Here is an 18093-nt window from a genome sequence, read left to right as displayed (position 1 = left end):
TTTCATTTTTTTCCTAAACCAGTAGATGATGGAACTGGTTTGCAGTAATTTTCAGCACTGTATGTTGTACCAATTCAGTGGTGAGGTGCACTTATTTAATTATCTTGCCTATAAGATGATCTTGAATCGTTTTCTGCCACACGCTCAGCTCATCTGTTAGTATTTCCTTCCTTAAAGGCACAATTTATTGTTTTGTTCATTAATCTAGTTTCTGTCTACTGTGCAAAATTTATAGCTTTCACATACAACTTTTTACCCTAGGCAGAAAAAAGGTCTTTTAGGCTGGAATGCATTCTGATATTCATCATCAGGAAAGGAAGTGTCTAGAGTCTGTGTGGCCTTTGGTGTTTGCATGGTACAAACCAGAGAATATTTTATTACTGAGAAAAGTTGACTGGTGCAAACTGCAAGTTCGGGGTTCTCAAGTGTTCTGGTTCAAGTAAGAAGAAATGCAGGGTCACCCTGAAAGACATCAGGGTTCAGCATCACCTTGGGCTTTGGCACCTCCAAGGCTGAGGTGTCTGTAGCCAAAGCCACCAGAGGTTGCAGTGGGTGAATAGGGGTGGAACTGTTGATTTTTCCATCAGTGATGCTTCATGCCAGTCTGAACTGCTTGTAGCTATGTAGCCGTGCTTTCTGGCCTTAATATTTTTACATATTGCAAACACAAATTCCAGGCTTGACATGTGAGACTGACTTCAGCAGCAGGTGCTCCTAGACATGGACCTGTCTGAGAACCTGAACGTTGCTCCGTCTGGACACTTAGGAAACCACTTACTAAAGTGTATGTGCAAAGTTCAAAGTGGAGTAAGGGTGAGAAAGTTAACAAGCAGGAGTGCCTGGTTCATGAGGGCTTATGATTCATCCATGCAAGTATTTCTCTTAGTAGCAAAGAAGAGTTCTTTTTAGAAGCCCAAGATTTTGATCCTCCTGTAACAGTTTGGGAGGGTCTTCTGAGACCAGACTGTTTCCTAATTCAAAGGAAAGTATGAACAACATGGGGAAATCACAGCTTTCCTCCTTTGTATTGCTCTAAGAGTGGCACTTGTGAAAGTGCAGATATTTTACTGCGTTGCCAATAATTCTAACCATGAAAGCTTGATCTGTGCAGTTTTGTGCAGTTCTTGCTGACAAAGGTTGAAACCCCAGTTGGTCTCTGTTGAGTGGGTTCAGATTAATTAAAAGTTGAACACTTTCTGGTTTGCAGATTGGAGAAACTGAGCAAACTTTCATTTACACCCTTAGTGCAGAATATCTTTCTCTTTGGATCCCGGCTGACCTGGATCCTTCATTTCCCTTCTGATGTAGGCCATTATCTCGTCTCTGTCAATAAAATCTGTTTTCCCTTTCCATCTATAGCAGCAGCTCTGATTGCACAGTCAAGGAGCTATCCAGAGGGAAGGCAGGATTAGTCCTGCTCATAGAACTGGTCATATCAGTGTGGTACAGAGTAAGGCAGCTGCTGGTTCCCCGTTGTGTTTCCATCCCTGGCTGTTGTCTGAGAAGCTGCTGTCAGAGAAGGTGTGTTCATTTCTGGCTTATGCTTGCTACAACAGCACCCCCACAGTAACAGAGGTGAGAATTTGGCCTCATGCAAATCCATCTGAGATATATCTGGAGATATATTGAAAGGTAGATAGAGATACTGATAGAGAACTAAAACAGAGCCAGGGCTAGAAGAATCCTTTGGTCCAGCTTAGGACCTGTTTGTGTCCTAAAGAGGAGCCAGCTTCCATCCTTTTTCCTGGCAAGAAGAGCCTAAAAATCTGGCTTGATTTCAGAGGCTGATCTCTGCATGAAGGAAAATCCATTTTGCCTCTCCCCTCTGTTTTCCAAGTGATGGCAGTCACTTAAACAGCTGCTTTTGTACCAGCTAGAGGCAGTAAATTCCAGCCAGCCACTGTAGCTGGAACTTGTACCGTTGCATTTGGGCAGAGTTTGCTGCTGGGGCTCCTGCCCAAGTCAAGGGAGATGGGTCACATGCTGACTGATTGCCTTGAGGGAGCTTAGCTGAATTTTGATCTGCTTTATGGAGGTGTGCAATAAATAATTAGCTTCCAAGTGATAGTTTTCTCATCTGCCCAGCTGGATCAGAGCAGGTCCAGGAGTGTTGTGCGCCAACCACTGAGCAGCAAACTTTGTTAAAAATCCTAGGTCACACATTCAGAAAAGTTATTGTCATAAGCTGGTTTGAAAGGATCACACTCCTTTTCTAGCAGGGAGACAATGTTAATGTTTTTAGCTCAAGAAATAGATTTTTTTGCCCCTCTCTTGCTTACTCTCTCTCTCTCTCTATCACATTTTTTTTCCCCTGCTATGTGCAACTCTTATGAACTTGGAGCTGAACTGGAATTGCTTGAATTGTTACATGTCTTATTTAATTGAGCAAATTGCTTTCTATTCCAAGGACAAGTTAACGTAGAAATGGAAAGGATTAGAACTGTTGGGATAAGGTATTGTTCCTTCTTTTAATCTTTGATTTTAATGTAACAATAGCTACTATTTCAAAAGCAGTTCCTGACTCTGCCCTGTCACCCTTTCGTGCAGGCGAAGTACTCATGTAGGGCCAGAGTCTTCCCTGCCCTCTTTGTTGTGATAGATCCAAAATACATTAAGCAGCAGGAATCATCCATAAATCAGCTGAATGAGTTCTGGGCTGAGGCTTCTTGCACAAGCAAAAATAAATGGCAGGAGTGGGAAGATGCCATCAGGAGGGAATATCCCTGTCACAGAATTTGGTCTCTATTTTAAAGTCCCACATTACAAAGGAGAAACCGAGCAGAAAAAGAATTAAGATACACCTCCAGGTCTTTTAAAGACAGTGGAAATAGTGTAGATTGTCTTAGTAAAGCATGCAGTAAAATGGACATTATGCCAGCAGCTTTTATCCACCTCTCAAATGAATATGAACTGTTGAATCAGGGCATGGGCTCGTCTGTTACTTGAATTATTGATCTGTAATTTGCATAGTTTAAAGGGTTTGTCTACTCATTGGGGTTTGATTTTTCTGCAAATTAAAAAAAAATGTTTTGTTGCTTAAACCCATCCAATTACTGCCATGTGTAGGTAGATGTTTTTCAGGTCATTGCAGGAATTGAGAGCCTGCCAAGCAAACCATTTTTCTTCTTGATTTCTGTTAATATGTTAACACAATAGGAAAAAAAAGGAAAACAAGTTGGAAAAAATATCACACCCTTTTTTTTTGGTGGTGTGTGTGGCAGTAGGAAGCTGTAGCTGTAAAATTGCAGTTTTCTTGTGTAATGTGAGAGATTTTCACTTCTGCCTGATCAAAGGGCAGCACATTGCACCATTCAGTCAGAGCATTGCTGTTGTGGCCATGGTAGTGGAGCGGGATATCACCAGCATCAGGTACACAGAGTACTGGCGGTGCCTGTGTGCAGCCCCCATTAATGTGGGGGTTTTATGGATGGGCTGAGAGCAGTGCACAGCCATTAGCATTCAGGTTTTTACAGGTGAATGTGCACCATCTCTGAGTGTAGTTATATGCAAGAAAGATGGGTGAAGATAACATCTCACTACTATCAAAGCCTGGGAGTGGCTTCGTGAGCAGTGCTTCCCCATCACTGGTGCCTGGTTTTCCAGTAACCAGGTTGGCAAACACACGATACGTGACCTGTCCAAATAACATGCTCCAAGTGCTGCAGTGGCATCATACCTGGAAAAAAGTACGACGTTTTTGAATGGATGATTTATCTGATTTGTGTGCTGGATGGGGGAAGAACACTGATACTGTACCGACACTTGGCAGCATTAGGTTAATGATTGGACTTGATGATCTTAAGGGTCTTTTCCAGCCTAAATGACTCTGTGACACTGTGCCAGATCTCTGCAACAAAAAGGAAGGTAGTTTTTGCTCTGTGCTGGGCATATCTGACTGTGTTGGGCTCTGATTCTCCTGCATGGTGGGTCAGGTCAGGGCTCTTGGAACCAGACATTGCATTTCTTGTGGGCCTCTCTGGGTTATGGGTGGATTTGTTGGGGTTTTTTTCATGTGTGATACCAGCTGCAGGTTTTCATTGCAAGCCCAGTGAATATCAGTTAATTTCTTTTATACACCTCTTGTGTAATAGATGTCTGCAAAGAATCCTTTGTGTTTCCCTCTTCTTTTGCCATCTAACCTTCCTCTGCTAGGCAGGCTGGAGAAGAAGGCACCTGAGCCTCATGGTCCCATCTGGGGCTCTGTGGAGCCATGGTAGAAGATGGTGCAGAGCTCTGGCTTCACACCACAGTCCTCAGAGCCTCCTTGAGCATCTCCTCATCCTTAACACATTTTTCCTTGAGCACCTGCTCATTTTGGAAGTTAGTTATTTAAAAGGGAAATTTAAGTGGCTGGCTGAGGGTGCAGAGAGGAGGGGAACTGGCTGAAGGACTGAGGTTAGTGCTTTCTCCTCAGTCTGGTCCTCTTCTCTCACCTTTAAGTTATTTGTATGCATAGTTGGCTTCCCACACTGATTGGCACTGAATGAGTCGGGATAATGTCATGGTTGCCCACGAAGCTGTGCCAGCATGAGAGCACAACCTTGCCAACACAAGGGCATTGATTAGAGCAGAGGAACTAGGGCAATCCAATTATAACCACAAATGCCATTGGCTTTCTCGAATTCTTACTCAAATAACTGCGGACTCTCTGCTGTATTAAGGTGGTCTGGACTATATCAAGAAAGAGGAATTTATAGGACTTTGGTAGTTCACAGTAAACAGGATTTAATTCTTAAATACTCTGTTGCCTATTTACACATAGGGCAAAAGGATAGTGTTTTTCACATAGGTAGAAGCTGGCTGATCTCCTTTACCTGCCATGATATTAGAGAATGTATTTCTTTTTGGAAATTATTACAACTATTCCTAAAAGGAAACTACCCAGGAAAAATAACTAAGAAGTTTCCTATCATTTCAATCTTGTTTGAGCATTGAATATTCCTTTGTTCCCTAATATTATGCTTCCTCTAACCTACTCAGTGGGTCAGATAAGGAAATCTGATATTTTTCACCACCATGAAGAAATTAAACTAAAGCTACAAAGAGCGTGAGGGTTGTAGCCTGGAGTTGTAGATGAGTAGTTCAGATCTGGCTTTATATTAAATGCAGAAACGAACAGTCTCTCATGGATGAATCACATTCAATTAGCTACTTCCTATGATGAACTGATTAAAAATTAAGTGGCATCAAATAAGACTGATTTTGCTCTTACATTTAAATAATGCTATAATTACATACTAATCAGATGGTAAATCTTAATTGTACATGTTCCATATGTTTTATTTGCCTGTTCTCCCTCTTCACTTTGTCGTCTTTGTATCAGCATGGAGTATATTTTCAGGCTGCTTTTATGTTTGGCCTAATTGAATATCAAAAGCAGTATATGTGAAACTTCCTGAATTCTATTCTTTCGCCAGTGGCAGCTGTGCTATTAGATGACCTTTACCATTCCTGTAGCACAGAATAATAAAGGGAGGGGGGGAACTGAAGCCCAGCCGTGTTATTGTTAGAGACAGAAATAAATCATATATAATTGCTTCGCTATGAAGGCCAAATCCTGCCGTCCTTCATGCCTGAGTTAGAAATACAGGATTTGGACCTTTGTTTCCTGTGGTTTCCTGGCCACCTTGGACGTGCCCAGAATCCTCACACGGCCGCTGTGGTGGCTAATTACCATCACCAGGCTCCATCCCTCCTGCACAGGCAAGGAGACAGCTCTGCTGCAGGGAAGCCCTGACAGGAGTGTCCACCTCTAAGTGCCACTGGCTTCCCCAGGATGACTTTAAAATTTAAGCCTTGGATGTTGGATTACATGGTGAGCTTCCACAGAATGCTGCTCCTTCAGTTAGCTGCTAACTCTTTGTTGAAGTAATAATAGGTATTTTGACATAACATACATGTGGTATTTTATTCACTCCAGAACGTACTTTGTTTTTATCTGGTTTTTAACCGTAGATCATGAGCACAGTCACAAAAAGAACAAGCGGAAACACTGGAGAAGACAGTGGGCAGAAAGCAGCATATTGTCTGACGTGGAGATGTTGAAACACAGCCTGGAAGTGAATTCTTTTTCTGGCGATAGCAACAAGACTGGGACCGTCGGTGAGAAGAAGAGCCACAGGAGAATGAAGCGGTTTCTCTCCTACCCGCGGTTTGTGGAGGTGATGGTGGTGGCTGACAGCAGGATGGTCGCCTACCATGGAGCCAACCTACAGCACTACGTCTTAACACTGATGTCAATAGTGAGTATTCAAGCAGGGAGAGCAGATCCACCCACAAATCGTTCTCCAGTGGTCACAGAGCCCCTTTCTGCTGCATTTGTATGCAATGCCATTAGTTTGCCTTGGCTAGGCATGGAGATAATGCTGGGATTACAGTAAAAATTGGTAAAACTCGGCTGGGAAATATTGGTTGGAGTCTTCTTTCCCAGACCCATCATGTTTCCTAATCTTTCCCACACCTCTCCCATCTTTCTGAATGCCAGACAGCATGAGAAATATCACTGGCCCTTTAGTCCACATACTGTACTCTTCTTTTTATTTAAATTCATGTGAAATAGCTGAATTTAAAAAGGTTCTTTGGGCACTGTGCCTTCCAGGGGACTGATGCTCATAGGTTATGCAGCTGCCTCACCTCCCTTGCTCTGGCAAGGAGAAAAAGCCTGTGGTCACCTTGATCCTTGGCACAGTTGTAAAGTTGGCTTTTCAGGCTGAGGACAAGCATTTTAATAGCTGCTGGTACTAGGATGCAGTAGTGCAGTCTGCAAATAAGCAGCTCTGTAGATGCAGAGTGACTGGAAGGGAGTATCCTGCACAGTTGTGTCACTGGAGGGATGTTCATCCTGTTTGAGGGTAGATGTACAGTGAATATGTGGTCTGAAACTGTCCATGTCAAAATTAGGCACTCGAGAAAGTTGCTTTTGACAGTCTTGGTTGGTGGTCTTTGAATGTCAGAGCAGAATGATCCTGTAATTTGGTGAAATGTGTGATAAAGCAAAAGGAAATGCTGGGTTTCTGTGATACCAGCAGGTTTGTTTCATTCTAAAATTGTGCTTCTGGCAGGAGATCTCTCCAAACAGCATCAGAGTGCTGAGTGGGGTAGAAGAGCAGCTCAGGAGAAAAACAGTTACAAAATTGAAAACGTGATTGTGTTCTCTTAATTGTTTGTTTCCTTGAATGTTAGCAATAATTCTGAATATTGCTTTTTGCAACAGGTGGCTTCTATCTACAAAGATCCAAGCATTGGAAATTTAATTAATATTGTTATTGTGAAATTGGTCGTGATACATAATGAGCAGGTAATGGAAGTGATTTTCTTCACCTTCTGTTTGGCAATGGCATTTGTATAGAGCATTGTGATGAATAATTAATACCTGCTTTCTGTGTGTTGCTTATCAGGATGGTCCTGCAATATCTTACAACGCCCAGACTACGTTAAAAAACTTCTGCCAGTGGCAGCAATCCCAGAACCACCCAGAAGGAAGTCACCTTCAACATGATACAGCTGTGCTTGTTACCAGGTGTGGTGAATATTCTCATAACAACTGTAGCCAGTCGTGTGTCAGAGACTGTGAGTGTGTAACACATCCAGCTATGGGAAGTGTTCAGGTTTTGATGTGGGTGTAAGGACATTTGCAATTGTGGGAGCGGTGTAACTGTGAGCAGAATTGGGATGATGTGTCCACCATAGCAATAGATGACTTTGAGAGATTCAGGACTAAGGTCTGCCCATGGGTTCAGCATAAGATGAAAAAACTCTGACTATGGTAGGGGGTTAGTTTGGATTCTGGATGATGTGGCAAACCTGCATGAGAAGGTCCCTTGAAGGACCAAGAGTTGTTTTTGACTGCTGCTGTTATTGTACTTGTACCTTAACTCACTGCTGCATTGAAAATTAATGTGTCAGGTCTGTTCTGCTTTCAGACAGGATATTTGTAGAGCGCACAACAAATGTGATACTCTGGGTAAGAAAAACCTTTTCTTTGTCTTTTAGCAACTTTTTTTGTAGTGACAATGTTAGTTGCCTGTGCTGAACCATGGGTGACATTTCTTTTTCTGTTGTAATCCTCTTTGTTCTCTCCTAGGTTTGGCAGAGCTGGGCACAGTCTGTGACCCATACAGGAGCTGTTCAATTAGTGAAGATAATGGACTGAGCACTGCCTTCACAATAGCACATGAACTTGGCCATGTGTATGTTTTATGTAAATACATTTACATTTAAATAGCCCAAGATTTGTGCTAACTAGGGCTTGCCAGCCAGGCTGGGAATTGGTACCTGCTGAGCCTAATTATTTGAGAGGAGATAAATGTACCTGGGTAGAAGATGCACCACCGAGGAAGATGAAACTGTGGGGTGCTCTGAAGCCTATCTGAGAGCAGCAAAACCAACAGGGACATGTTTTGGGGAGGGTGAATGACAGAGTACCCCAAACAGCACCTAAGCAAGGGAGGAGAGCTAACAAAATGTCCTTTATTACTGTATCTTCTCACATCTACATGTAGATGTCAGCAGAATCTGCCCCAGCAGACATGGTGTCCTAGCCAAGCCACTGGGACTAGCCAGGATTTGGCTGGAGCTAGGAGGTGCTGGGTGCCTTGGGGAGGACCCAGGTGAGGGACACAGGCACATTTTGACTACCTTTTGAGACTGAAGTCTCCTCTGAGAGCAGATCCTCAGCCTGCCACACCTCATCCCACAGCTATGTGTGGTGCTGCTGAAGGCAGTGCAGCAGCTGCGTGTGAGGGTGGAATTTACCCAGGGCATCTAGGAGGTGATGTGGCTGTATAAGTGAGCCTGACCCACCTCCTGAACTGTTTCACCAGGGAAAGTCTTATGCTGCTGGACATCCCCAACAGAGATGCTGTCATTCAAGATACACCTCCTCCAGTGAAAATTTCTTTTAACCAATTTTGACATTTTTTGAGACAGGTAGTGAGAAAACTGATCTTAGATCACGTAGTCCTTTACCCTGTGGCTATAACCCTTAGGCAGCTGATTCAGTCCCAAACCATCTCACGCCTGGTTTGCAGTGGGGGTCTATAGGTGTGGGATGCATGAGTACTTGGGAACAGATCTCTCATTGTTTTAAACTCCGTTTTTCTTCACAGAGAGCTGGCTGAGACACTCTATTTTTAACCACAGTAGTATTTGTTTAAATGACACTTCCTGACAGAAAGTCCCCAAAGGTTTGACATTCCCCACACCTAACCTGTGGCTAATTCCTTCACTAATGCTGCCCCATAGCTGCGGGGCAGCTGCAGGAAGGGTTAGCGGTGCTCCAAAGCAGGAAACGCCTCTGTGCCCTCTTATAGAGAGTAAAGGTGGTTTGTTGGAAGTAATGTTAATGGAATATAAACTCTCCAGCCTTGGACTACAGGATCACACCAGGTCATTTCCCCTTCTCCTCTTCAAACAGCACAGTGCTTTAAGCCGTTCTGTCTCCATTAGTGTATTTACCACATTCTTCAAGATGTCATGTGCTGCAAACTTTGCTTGGGTTTCTGCTGATATCGATGCTTGATGGCATTTTGTAAACCTGCCACATAAATGTAAGAGCCAAGTCTGTCCCTGGTGCAAGGCTATTTAGGCAACAGCATGGCCCAAGGCATTCAACTGCATTAGAAAACATTTCGCATCCCACACAGGGTATTGCCGGTGTGCCCAAGGGTCTTCAGCCAGCAGTGGATGGTGGGCTCAAGTCATTCATCTCCTTCAGAAACTTACTCCTTCAGATCAACTCCTGGCTCTGTGGCTCAGCTCCAGAGTATTTGCCATTTTTATGAAGGTGGAGCCAGACTCCAGCCTGTCTGCATGATAGCAACCATCAGCTGAACAGGAAACTGCAGCTGGAATTGCGTCTTTTTCCAGGCTCCCTTGAGGATTTGTCTGGCTAAATATATGCAGTCACGGTGTGGAGAGCTTAGCAGGGTGCTGCACAGCTTTTTGCACATGAGTGCTGGGAACCCTGTTTGAGCAATGTTTGTTGACACTTGCGAATATGTGCATAATAATACTTTTATTCTGTAATATCTGTCAGCAGCATATCCAGGAAAAATTCTTGGGTTTGCTTGCATTTAGTTCACAGTGTTGCTCTTGCTATGCTAAATACTTGACATTAGCCTCTTAAGTGACTCTACTTTTCGCTGCTCTTTTTCTCTTAGTTTTAACATGCCACACGATGACAATCATAAGTGCAAGGAAGATGGGGGTAAAAATCAACAGCACGTCATGGCGCCAACACTGAATTTCTACACCAATCCCTGGATGTGGTCAAAATGCAGTAGGAAATACATCACTGAATTTCTGGAGTAAGGCCTTGCATATGCATGTGTTGGGCTGTTTTTATGTGTGCATGTGTCCCATGGAGTTCTTCAGTAATTCTGAAGTCCTAGAATGCAGCATTTGGAGGAAATCAGAGGGATTTGTGTGTGCACACATCCTTTACATATAGCAGGAATGCACCCATGGCATCCAGTCCCTGCCAGTTCAGCCTCTTGATAGGCTGGCAAGGACCAGCCTCTCAATGGGGAAGAATAAGTCTTCCCCCATGGATATTGCTTTTAAGGACTGTGTGTGCCCCTCAAACCTGAAGAGTGACTTTTCCAAGCCCCGTGGCCCAGATACAGAGCTGTGTTTTAGAAGGCAGATTGAATCTGCCTTTCTGCTCCACAGGACAAGATAAAGCCCTGGCACTAATCCATGGTGGGAACACCGTTCCAGGAGCCCACGGGTCAGTTTGATGCACAGTGACCACCTATTTTGCTGTGATGTCTTCCTGTGTGTGCTGATGTGGAATAGAACAAGAGCCACGATGGTGTTTTGGCAAATCCAGGAGCTCAGTCCCTTGGGCAGTTCTACTAATCAATGATTTTTTTTCTGAATTCTTTATAAAAATGTACCAGTGCTTGCACAGCAACTAAATGCAGGTTGTGCACATTCAGAAATGCTTTTGCCAGGGTAGCTGACTGTGCTGTGGTGGATGGTTGCTGTCACAGCACAGGGGTGGTGGTGGATGAGTAACATACCCTCCTGTGCTTGAGTTTGCAGTAGCTCTTGTAGTGCTTGTTAAATACGGCAAATGTGGTGTGCAGCTACCCTAAGGCTAATTTGGGCAAACACCAATGGGATTTAATCTCATTGCCTCCTGTTTTAACACCATTTTTCTGATTTGTGTTGTAGCACTGGTTATGGAGAGTGTTTGCTTGATGAACCTTCATCAAGAACTTATACATTGCCTCAGCAGCTCCCAGGGCTAATTTATGATGTCAACAAACAATGTGAGTTAATTTTTGGACCTGGATCTCAAGTGTGCCCCTATATGGTAAGTGAAATTTCACACCTTTTTTTTCCTGCTTTTGCCAGAGCAAAATAAGGTCTCTTGGGGTTGGATGAATGGCAGGCTCACAGTCCATCAACTTACTGTCAAGCTTGTGAGTTAGTGATAAATCCTAGGGGGATAATTTCATGAAGAATCATCTATCTGGTAAGGCCTGTGGCTCATACTTAATACTTTGATCTTTTCAATCATTTAAGCAGATGCAGTGTCGACGACTTTGGTGTATCAACGTCGATGGTGCTCACAAGGGATGTCGAACCCAGCACACACCTTGGGCCGATGGGACAGAATGTGAGCCTGGAAAGGTCTGTAGTACCTGGTGGTTTGTGCCTCGTAGCTGTATTTCCTAGGGCTCAGCTAAGCATATCAGTCAAAATCATCCTATCCCAGTGCCAGTAGTTGTGTGGGGTACAGCCCTGACTGCAAGGGTGGAAGCCCAAAGCAGCTCCGTGTGTTTTAAGCCTGTTGTACCTGGATCATCTCTAGCCCAGATAATGTGATTAAAATTGACTGCTTGGCATAACATTGTTTAAAGCAGGTATTCCTTCTGGAGTGCTTATCTTTTTAAATTAATGCCCTTGAGTGAACTTTTGAGCAAAACTTTTGCAAAGCTTCCCTAAGCTTTTGTTAGAAATCTGCTATGTGATGTGAGCAATTAGTAATTTTGTGTAACATAAACTTGTCAGCTGGCTTCTCATCTTGACAACTTCAGAGTAAAATATAGAATTGGTTGACATTTTCTGTATGGAACATTTTTGGCAGTAATTCATAGAAACTTTTGATTTCCATGTGCAATGTTAATTTCCAGCTAGCATTGTGGTTTTTAGAGTAAGTATTTAATTTTTAGTTGTTCAGATCTGGAGAAAAGTAGTTAGATGATTTTTCTTTTTCTTTTATTGAAATGCTGAAGCTTTTGAATAAAAATGCTAACTGGTTCTCATCATTTGTGTCTGAACAAAACTATTCTCCATCTGGTTCTAGTAAAAATAGTGTGATGTTATTCTACATGGTACAGCTTAAAATTTTACTTTTCTGGCTCTTAAAGTCAACAACAATAATAATATTAATAAGTTTTCTTTAGAAAGAGTCAAAGTTTTAAATCATAGTCTTTCAAATGTATTTTAATAAAAATTCTGGATGCTATTTTAGATATAATTTTCCATACAGGCTGTGGAACTCTTTGGTTATTAATCTTGCGTTGCATGCATCTGAAAACTTGATTGTTCAATGACACTTGACTGATTTCCTTCAGGACAATGAGCATCATGGATCAATTTGCCTTCCTTTCTTAGGGAAAAGTGCAGTCAACATGTTTGTTTTTATTGTTGAGAATGCACATGAGAGATGTGGTTGGAATCTCTAATGTTTTTGTGTGAAATCCCCCCTGTTTTGAGACACAGGATAAAGCTTAGTTATCTGTGGAGTCCCTGTGACTTGAGACCTTGTGTCCTCAATTTCTCTGTTGGTGAGCTTGGGGTCTGCTCACTGCTGGAAGGTCAGAAATAAATATTTTCCTGAAATTCCAAAAATCTGGGCTGCAATTTTCTTCCAACAAACCTGCAGTTACCCTTGGATGTGACCAGAGTGATGTGCAAACAACTGCAATTGAGCAGATTAGCACTCCCTCAGTTACCCCATGTCATGCAAGAGGCAGTGTCCAGCTGCATGGCTCTTAAAGACCGTGTGAGCAAAAACATTTCAGCCCACAAATTTAGACAATTTGACAAGTTTAGACAAATTAGACAAGTGTGACCTGAACTTCTCAGCTGAGAGCAGATGGGCTCTTAAGAAAAGCTAATGCAGCCTACTTGTGTTCAGGCATTTGAATGTGTTCTCACAAAAGGGCTTTACAGAGTAATTCTTGTATCTGTGTGTTGGTCTAATTCAATGTTAAAGTTTGGATCATCATAAACTCTCTCCTCTTTGGTGTTTACTTGGGCTTGTAAAGTGCTGAGGTGCGAGTCCAGAGTGCTTTTCCTAGGAATAAATTGCTATTTTGGTACTCTGCTGTGGCCAGGAGCCCCGTCAAACTGGTGCTTGCTGACTAATGCCTCAAGTCTGCATGTTTAAAGCCTGTGATGTATGGGTTGGCAGATGGAGAAAATACCATGCCATTTTTTATGGAGATATCTTTGGAAATGAGGGAGCCTGAATAGCTAAAAAAATCTAGCTAAAACTACTGGGATGTAGATTTAACCGGGCTCTAAATTTACTTCTAAATCAAGGACACTAAAACAACATGAGAGTATTAACTTACACATATTTTGCATGTGAGAACACTGAATTTGGTCTTGCTAAATCGAGCCATAAGCCCAGCTCAGAGTTTGGCTTTGCTGGGTGAGCACCATCGTGGTGGTTTTACCATTTCACAGCACCAGCTCATTGTCGGGTGGAGATAAATCACTGAAAGAAAATAAAGAGGGTCGTAAATTTGGGCCTTTCTCTCTCTCTTGTGGTTTTCAGGGCTGTTTAGAGAATGATAGCAGAAGAGTAGAGAGGAATAGTAATCGTTTGTGTCTCCTGCCGTATGGCAGCAGGTAGCGTATCTGTTATGCATGCATGGAGCTTCACAGCCCTTGTCTGCCCCCTGCTACTCTATTCAGCCAGTCAGCCCAAGGATGGGAGCTGGATTTGGTGAATTATCTGAGACTCCAGTGGCAAGACAAAGGAAAGGAAAGTCTGTTGTAGTGTCTCCCATCCCTGCCAGTGCTCTCCTGCTCAACTGTGTGTCTTAAGATATTTTGAATCTGCTCCAGACAAAACCTCTTTTATTCTCTTCATTCTGTGATCTGTAAGCTCATAGGAAAGAGAATCCTGGCAAGCTTTTTAGTTTTTCTGTTGTATCTCAACATAGAAATTATTTTTAAAATGCGAAAGGCACAGAGGTTGCGCAGCCAGACTGTTCACAGTGTGGTTCCAAGAAACACCATTGCGTTTCCATAAGCTAATCTTGCTGTTTATTTAAAACAGCTGCTCTTTTCCCCACCTTTGAATTGCCATCACCTCCAACCCCCCAATTTTTAATAAAATCAACGGATGCAGGTGATTTCCTGGTTAATTCTCAACCATGGGATGGGAAACATATAGGTCATGTCACGGTCTGTTAGCTGTGTTCATTCACTAGTTAGCTATTCAGTCATCTTCTCTGGGTCAGTGGTGCCAAGCATGGCTCTGGTTATATATTTAGCTGTGAGCATCGACGTTGCTGTGAGAAGTTCTCCTCTGGGACAGCTCTGTTGGATTGGTGTCATGTATTTTTGTACTTTGATGATAGTTGTGGGACCTCTTTATCCCTGTACAGGGCTGGCCTAGGGGTCCCCAGCCTTCAGGTTTTCAACCTCTAGTGCCAGGAGGAGTTGTGCATCATAAGGGTTTGTCCTGCAGCAAAGAAAGAGGCATTGCAGCTGATTTTATTGCTGTCCTTTACTGTAGCAGATGGTTTTTAGCCAGTTTTTGTCTGGGGAATCAAATCTTCAGATGGAAGCAAATCTAGGGCATGTTGCAGCCCAAAGACCATGCTCATCTCTGAGCAAACGTCACGTGTAGGACTCAAGCATGAGTTCTTCAGCTGTCCTGCAAACCATGCCTGTGGGAAAATGCCCCCAAGATCAGCTTTCTTCATCAGCAAAGCCATGCAACAGATCGGCCATCGTGGCAAAAGGCGTTCAGTGTGCTGCAGAGCTGGTGTCCTGTTGGGTGCACAGCCCTATGACAGCTTGCTTTTGCTCTGTTTTCCTAAACAGCTTTATCTACAGTGGCTCGTAAGGATGTCCAAAAAAGGGGCACGAGCTCATGGTGTGTCGTGACACAACCTTGTGCTTTTAGTGAAAGGGCTGCAAAAACAGTGTACATCAGTAAATTTGACCCTGTTCCCATAAAGATCATCAGGTGTTTCCCTGCTTGATGCAGCGAAATATTGCAAGGGAATATTTTAATGATGCTCTACCTGTATTCTTCTGTAAGTCTGTAGCCTCTTCTAATCTGTGAGCAACCAGCAATGTTTGGGCTTCCTGCAATTGCAAAGATTTAGGTATCTGCATGTCTCTGGGTTTAAATCCGCTTTGGCGAGCACTGTTCAGTGAGAGGGAAGTCCTGCTCTCACGGGTCTTGGGAACATTTTTCCATCCACTCTGGTGGGGCTGGAAGGTGACTCTCCCCTAGAGCTCACCTCTCCAGAAGTCTGTGTAGTCAGTCTAGCAAACATACCCCAGAGGACACAATTTATAACATGAGAATGGGGACAGGGGCTTACCATGATGACTTTATGCAGTTTTCCAAACAAAAGAAAACAAGAGTCAGAGCTAAAAAACAAAAGTGTAGACCAGGTCTTGGCAAGTCCCATGTTATGACTGAGTGAAAAAAAAAAAGACTTTGGATTGAGGAATTCATTTTTCTATTTTAATTGCCTTTTAGATTTGGAAGTTTCCTTTCCTGCTTTGGATAGCTGTGGGGAGGTTTGAGGTTTCCCTGGTGTTTTGTCCTCATTGCTTGTCTCCTCCCCTGACACGGCACAGTTCCTGCAGCTCTCCAGGAAATCAGATAAGCAGCTTTTTGAAAAGCCAGTGCCATGAGCTTTGCCGTGCTGTTCAGCACCAGTAAACAGGGAATATTCAGTGGTTGCTGTTGTCCTCAGTCTTCATCCCATAAATCATTCCATGCACTCAGCACCTTGCCTTCACTTTGCCATTTAAGGGTGCAGAGAAACTAAAATACAGAGGTGAAGGAAAAGATATAGAGAGAAGTTCAGCTTTATTTGATTGCAAAATCACTGTGTGTGGCTGGGAAATGAACGAGCCTGAATTGTCGCCCGGGCTGGGGGCTGTTGGTCGACTCATGGTGCAAAAGCAATGCAAACCCACCTTTCCCGTGTTCCCCTGCACACAGCACTGCCGGTTTGGGATGTGTGTGCCCAAAGAGCGAGAGGCACCGGTGATAGACGGAGCGTGGGGGACATGGAGCCCTTTTGGGACCTGCTCGAGGACCTGCGGTGGCGGCATAAAGACGGCGATACGAGAGTGCAACAGGCCCGAGTAAGTGCACGGAGGGGAAGTGCCAGTGGGTGAAATGGGGAAAAACAGCTGGGCTGCCCAAATGGGCTGAAATCCCCTTTTTGTCCGTCCCCAACCCTTGTGTGCCCTAGGGACAGGTGACTCTGCTCTGGGGATGGGTGGCTTTGCCTGGCATGGATGAGCTAGGATGGGAACCAAGGAGGAGCCGGGCACAGATTTGGTTTGTGGGCAAAGTGCTCTAAAAGGCATCCATTCAACAGTGAGCTAAGGAAAAATCTAATACCTGCATGGGTTTATTGCCTCCTATATTCCTGTGGAGGCACAGCTGGGATCCCACTTCCAGGGGTGTTTTTCTTCCTCCAAAGTTGTGCTTCAGAAAGGAGGGAGAAAAGAAGGAGCCATGTTTTTATCCTTTTTCACCACTTTATCCCTGCTTTGACTGCTTTTGCAGCTGTTCCTACCGGCTTTTATACAGTTTTCTACCATTTTACTCCTGCTTTGACTGGTTTTGCAGCATTTGGCTCCTTTTGCATCTGATCCTTTATACAGTTACATTTCAGCTGGTGCAGACTAGCCAAACCTCAGCAGAAATCTGTGCCCCATTAAAAAGTGGCCCTCAAAAATGTTTGCTGTCAGCCTGGAATGCGAAATCCTGCACTCTTTGAAATGGCAGGGAATTTTGCCGTGGGCTTCAAATAGACAAATATGTGGCTGACGAAATATTAGTAATAGCTTGAGCAACTGGTGTGAAAACAGCCTGTTTACATAAATTGTGAATTGTTCTAGTTTCTGTTTAACTACCTTCCTTCAGAAGAAGGGGTGGGCAGGAGGCTTTCTGGGCTCTCGTTTGGGACTGAGACAGAGTAGAGGGGTCTGCAGGGCTGGTTGCACTGACAGGTCTTGAAAAGATTGAGCAGGCTGACTCCTCTTTCTCATCATTGGTGTTGGATGGCTTGCTGCCAAGGAAGTTGCCATTAGGGATGTGCCAGTGACAGTTCATCACTGCTAATGGGAGAAGGGAGAGATTGTAGCTGTGACACCGGTGGTGCAGTGACAGGAGAGGCTGCTCAGCACGGCTGGGCAAGTGTCGAAAGAGCAGGGTCAAAGCTCAGGGAGTAGGACACCAGCACGTTAATTAAAACGATGCTAAGAAACACACAAGTGCAAAGGGATTCTCCTCTGGCTGTGTTGAGTCAGCACATGCCATATGGTCTTCCAGTAGCCATGGAGAGACAAAAATAAAGTATCTTTCCATGATCAAAAATAGCTCTGCTGCCGAAACTTGGATGCTGTCGGTGAGATGTATTCCCATCTTATGAAGGGGCATCTGTTTGGACTGACAGCTTTTTGCGATAGTAAATCTCCTTTATCCTGAAGGCTAGCCAAGGGATTTTAAATTCCATCTTCTCTCATAGCTTGTGTTTTGTATCTTGGTGCTTTGGGAGGTGTATTGCTTTGGCTGGGATTTGCAAGAGCACCTAAATACACTCGGCACCAACCCACCCGAGAAATCCTCTGTGCTTATCATTGATAGTGGTTCTTTCCAGGCCCCTTTTCATGAGCCATGTGCTGGGCATGGCCTCTCTTCTCCAACTCCTCATGAGGTCTCCACAAGGCGTCGTCTGTCCCAGCACCATCCACACAACTTTACAGTGGCTGTTGTTTTGTGCCTGTAATTTGACATCTTAGTGTGAGCTCCCACCATCCATGTCCCTGTTGTCATGGGACTGCTGAGACAATGCAAATGGA

At 43.8% G+C, this 18093-nt stretch overlaps 1 protein-coding gene across 6 annotated transcripts in view; it reads left to right on the top strand.

The window, feature by feature from the left end:
- The window catches only part of ADAMTS9 (ADAM metallopeptidase with thrombospondin type 1 motif 9), an 82573-nt gene that overhangs the window by 9129 nt on the left and 55351 nt on the right, over positions 1–18093 (top strand). For 4 of the 6 annotated variants that reach the window (XR_003536969.1, XM_027700639.1, XM_027700641.1 and 1 more), the window contains 9 exons: positions 5956–6242; positions 7214–7297; positions 7398–7519; positions 7923–7963; positions 8084–8189; positions 10161–10307; positions 11179–11320; positions 11533–11640; positions 16220–16365. Coding sequence is in view for 5 of the 6 variants with exons in the window: in XM_027700639.1 (XP_027556440.1) it covers positions 5956–6242; positions 7214–7297; positions 7398–7519; positions 7923–7963; positions 8084–8189; positions 10161–10307; positions 11179–11320; positions 11533–11640; positions 16220–16365 (1183 nt within the window). In the remaining variant the exon portion in view is untranslated. Of the gene's footprint in view, positions 1–5702; positions 5816–5955; positions 6243–7213; positions 7298–7397; positions 7520–7922; positions 7964–8083; positions 8190–10160; positions 10308–11178; positions 11321–11532; positions 11641–16219; positions 16366–18093 lie in introns of those variants that run through there. The other 2 variants (XM_027700642.1, XM_027700638.1) reach the window with 2 other exon arrangements.

This window comes from Neopelma chrysocephalum, unplaced genomic scaffold (assembly GCF_003984885.1).
Source record: "Neopelma chrysocephalum unplaced genomic scaffold, ASM398488v2 Primary Assembly neopelma1_147, whole genome shotgun sequence".
In the NCBI taxonomy this organism is placed as follows: domain Eukaryota; kingdom Metazoa; phylum Chordata; class Aves; order Passeriformes; family Pipridae; genus Neopelma; species Neopelma chrysocephalum.
Note: the sequence above shows the minus strand (reverse complement) of the source record. Positions and strands in the feature narration are given on the sequence as shown.